Here is a 5,000-nt window from a genome sequence, read left to right on the forward strand (position 1 = left end):
ATGGTGTGTGTATAAGGACCCCAAAATGGCACCTATTAGGAGACATTATCTAGCGTTTTGTTTCACAATATTATCATAAAAAGACAACTTTAAAGCGCCTTATAATCCGGTGCACCTTTTGTATGAAAATAAACCCGTTCGTCAACAGTGTACTTTACAATCTGGTGTGCCTTATGGTCCGAAAATGCCATTCTATTACATATTGGAATGTTTTGCTGGTCTATATTAACACTTGTGTAAATACAAAGTGGTGTGTTGATGCACCAATGGAACCTGCTCATTGGACACATTTATATCAACCTTTTCCATGTCTCTTTCAAAAGTCATTGTCAACACCTTTGTTGGCATACCAAAGAACGTACTGAAAGAAATAAGGAGGACAGAGGTGAAGCAATGGTTTCAAACGACCACAGCAGCTTCATCAGTGACCTTGGATGTTGATTGGAAGGTTCAAAAGAAAGTAATAGCTTTTGAAATGTTTGACAATAGAATACTCTGACTCACCTTCTTCCAGTCACAGGTAAAAGTTGCCTTCTAAAACTTTAAAGAAAAACCTCGGATAAAAAAAAAGAAAAAAGGCTGTGATGCAAAGTCCAGCAGGACATTATTCAGTCAGACATAAGTCTTCTTTTTCTCCCCAGCAGAAGAAATAAACTAGCAAAGGTGATGCAAGAGAGCAGAAAGCCCAAAAGGTTTATTGTATGATGAGAAAGCAGCGGAGATGACAGCAAGAAACCCAGAGTCGAATATTAGGTGAAAGGATGTCATGGATGAGAAACAAAACAACAGATCAGTGAGCCCCATTCAGCAATAAGTTCCTAACTTTTCCTCTTATTTTTCTTCCTAAGAGGAGTCCATTCAAATTCATGACGTGTTCTTAAACGCCCAAATTGTTCCCACCTGCTGTTCTTAAGTAGCTGAATGCCAAATGGTTAGCGCGTATGTGTCTACCATAATTTGCACATAAACACGCCCTTATTTCCCCAATATGCATATGTTAACACCCTTAATTCCGTAATTTGCATAAGTAAACGCCCTTCATTCCCCATATAAGGGCACAATTCCGGCGGAAAAGCCGAACATCAGACGCACGGAGAAAACACAAACAGATTACGGAAGAGAAATTCGTATTATCCCGCGGGGGGGGGGGGGAGGATACATCATGTCAAAACGTAAGTTTTAAGAAAGGGGGGACTGCTGAGGTAGCCCCGAAGCGGTCAAATAAATATTCGTCACTTAGGGCACGATCTGCGGCATCTTGCAGTAGCAGCAAGAGTGTGTGTGTGTGTATTTTGAAATGTCTATATATTAAAAAAATAATAATAATAAAAAATAAAACAATAAAAATTGCGAGTTTGTTGTGATTAAATGTAACGTGTTTATGTGTGCATTGCATGGAGGTTTTTCCCCACTCCAGACTAGGCCCCCTTAGGAGCCCAGTCTAGATTGTATTTTTTTACTCATCTTCTTCCCCAGCGTTTGACCTTTTTCCCACCTTTTACGGGGCGCCTCGTGGCGACCCATCCTGTTCTGTAACCCTGTACACTGTTTGTTTGTCTAATCTTGAACAGGTTTGTGCTGAAAACATAATTTTGTTGTACTTGTGCAATGACATTAAAGTCCTATCCTATCCTATCCTATTGCTCATTTTGCTATATGTCTGTCTATCTATATCTATATCTATCTATGATATTAATTTAACATTAGACAATGGAAGTATAAACATCATTGGTAAAGTTACAAAGGACTTAAAGTTAGTTTCATTTGCAGACGACACAACTCTTTTCTGTTCCGGAGAGAAGACACAGAAGATAATACAAATAATAACAGAAGAAATTAACAAATAAAAAAAATGGTTTGACAAAAATCGCAGTGAAACTAAAATACTGCTATTTGGTAACAGTAGAAAAGAGCATCATACACGAATACAAGTAGACGGAGTAGACATTGAAAGGGTAAAATAAACCAGATTTTTGGGAGTATTAATAGATGATCAAATGAACTGGAAATCTCATATACAAAATTCACAACATAAGGTGGCAAAAACATATTTCAATAATGAATAAAGCAAAATACGTCCCGGGCCAAAAATCACTTCATATAACTAGTGTTACATATCTGAGTTATTGTGTAGAAATATGGGAAAATAACTACAAATGTGTGCTACATTCGCTAACCGTGTTACAAAAAAAGATCAGTTAGACCATGGGTGTCAAACTCTGGCCCGCGGGCCAAATTTGCCCGCATTCACCGCTAATTCTCATAATTGACTTGCCAACCCTCCCGAGAAACTCCCAAATTTCAGTGCCCCTACCTACTATCGTCACGTCCACTTTTAATCCAGTCCAACGAGTGCTGGCCCGGTCACCCTAACTCTTCCGGGCTGCACCTCAACCGACGCACGGAGGGGGGGGGGTTTGTATATTGCAACCCGGAAGAGTTAGGGCTGCATGGGATTCTGGGTATTTGTTCTGTTGTGTTTATGTTGTGTTACAGTGCGGATGTTCTCCCGAAATGTGTTTGTCATTCTTGTTTGGTGTGGGTTCACAGTGTGGCGCATATTTCTAACAGTGTTCAAGTTATTTATATGGGCACCATCAGTGTAACCTGTATCGGTTGATCAAGTATGCGTTGCATTCAGGTGTGTGTGCTTACACAAGCTGCACATATCGTGTGATTGGGCCGGCACATTGTTAGAATGGATGAAAAGCGGATGTGACGACAGCTCGTAGAGGACGTTAAAGGCAGTGCATTTAAGGCACGCCCCCAAGATTGTGGTCCGGTTGGACTACGAGATATAATGACTGATGAACACCTTGGTTGAATAATGAAGGTTGCCTCAGCTCAAAGCCTGAGCCCCGACATTAATGAACTAGCATCCAAGAAAAGATGGCAGGTGGGCACATCAGATTAAATCAGTGTGTTGCAAACTGAGCAGTTTAAAGTCCAGAATGGTTGGTTTATTCATTGTTATTTTATTTTCAAATTTATTAGCCTGTGGTAAAAGTTAATGTTGATATTTACCTCAGAAGGCTGCAAATAGAAAAGAGGCATTACATTTTTATTTAAATTGTATTTGATATGCCATTGATATTTTTTAATTATTATTATTATTATTTGAAACCCGATTTTGCATGTCACTATAAAGTTATATAAGCCTTGCTTGTTCAATATTCAATGCAAAACTTGTTTGGGTCCCTATTAAAAGGTTAATTTGTTCAACCTTGGCCCGCGGCTTTGTTCAGTTTTACATTTTGGCCCACTCTGTATTTGAGTTTGACACCCCTGAGTTAGACTGATACATAATGTTGGATATAGAGAACATACAAACACTTTATTTATTTAGTCAAAAATATTAAAGTTCGATGATTTTGGTAAAATTGAAAACAGCTAAAATGATGTACAAAGCAAACTATAACCTGCTACCAAAGAATGTACAACAATTCTTCTCAACTAAAGAGGAGAAATATAACCTTAAAGGAAAATCTAATTTAAAACTTTTGTATGCTCGTACAACACTTAGAACCTTTAGCATATCAGTATGTGGAATTAAATGATGGAATGGATTAAGTAAAGAAGTTAAAAATTGTACTGATATGATCCAGTTTAAAAGGTTGTTCAAATTAATAGTGCTTACAAAGTACAAAGAAGAAGAATTATGAGAAATACTTTCAACCTTATTGAAAATAAGATATTCTTCATCTCAGTATGTTAATAATGACTGACTTAATTATGTATATATTACTCATTCATAGGGATGATGTTTGATAAGAAATTATCGAGTTCGAGCCTATTATCGAATCCTCTTATCGGACCGATTCCTTATCGATTCTCTTATCGAATCCAGATAGGTTGTTGTATATGGAAAAAAACACAATTTTTGGTTTAACAAAAGCTCACTTTTATTTTATAAGAAAAAAATAAAATAAAATAAATAAAAAAATATTGACTGTTACCCCCCTAAAAATTAAAAAAAAAATTGACTGTTGTTACCCAAAGTACATTAAGTGGGATTTTTCAGAAAAACCACCCTAAGAGTGCTCTGGAGCCTTCGTAGATTTTGTTCTTACCTACGAACAAATCCCACCTAAGAAAACATTGGTGAATACTATAAACTTCGTAAGTGCAGTGTTTCCCATAAACTGCCAAGATACCTGTGGCGGTGGGGGCGTGGCTATGGGTGTGGTCACGATGACATCATCGAGTAATTTGCATAATTTACTACAATGATATGATTTTCTCTAAAAAGGCTAAAAAAATGTATACTTACTAATAATAATAACAGTTTTGTTTTAAACGTCCATCCATCCATCCATCCATTTTACAATATAATTACAACAATTTATGTACATATTAATATACAGATTTGAACAATAAGTTATTCACTGAAATATATCTATTAATTGTGGTTCTTACAAAAAATATATCTTATAAAATATAAAAGCTAAAATGTCTCTTAAAGCTCTGCCCCTTTCATTAGTGCATACTAAATAATTTAACTTTAGCCTACTACTACAACCATATTATTTACCAGCAACATAAAGCGAAACAGAGGCAGAGGTGTCCTGCCACAGTCAGTAACAAATAAACAGAAAACAGTAGTGGTCAAATACAAATAAGGCAACAAGAGAAGTATCCTACACTTCTCTTTTGTAAAGTAAATCTGAACAGCCTATATGGGCATCTACATCAACTATATGATTTGCCTGAGAAGCTGGACAGGACAAAAAAAAAAAAAAAAAAAAAAAAAAAATCTACTTGTGGCGGACGTAATTCTTTTGTGGCGAAATGAATGTGTGGGAAACACTGTAGTGGGCCTAAGAACAAAATGTGTTCTTTAAGAACTGTTGCTGAATGGGGCCCCGTGAGTGTTTAAAAGCACAGTTTTACCTTGAGTATAAGCGGAGAGCTGGGCTTCAGCTCCAACATGCCGTTGGGGCTCAGCGGCTCAAACACGGGGTCCGGGTGATAGCTGAACGTCTCGTTGACCACCAAAACCG

General features: G+C 37.1%; 1 protein-coding gene across 1 annotated transcript in view; it reads right to left on the minus strand.

The window, feature by feature from the left end:
- The window catches only part of LOC133661029 (plexin-A1-like), a 234,172-nt gene that overhangs the window by 33,925 nt on the left and 195,247 nt on the right, over positions 1-5,000 (minus strand). Inside the window, exon 13 of the mRNA XM_062064396.1 lies at positions 4,891-5,000. This exon is cut by the window's right edge and continues 127 nt beyond it. Coding sequence (XP_061920380.1) covers positions 4,891-5,000 — 110 coding nt within the window. The remainder of the gene's footprint in view (positions 1-4,890) is intronic.

Source organism: Entelurus aequoreus, linkage group LG01 (genome assembly GCF_033978785.1).
Source record: "Entelurus aequoreus isolate RoL-2023_Sb linkage group LG01, RoL_Eaeq_v1.1, whole genome shotgun sequence".
In the NCBI taxonomy this organism is placed as follows: domain Eukaryota; kingdom Metazoa; phylum Chordata; class Actinopteri; order Syngnathiformes; family Syngnathidae; genus Entelurus; species Entelurus aequoreus.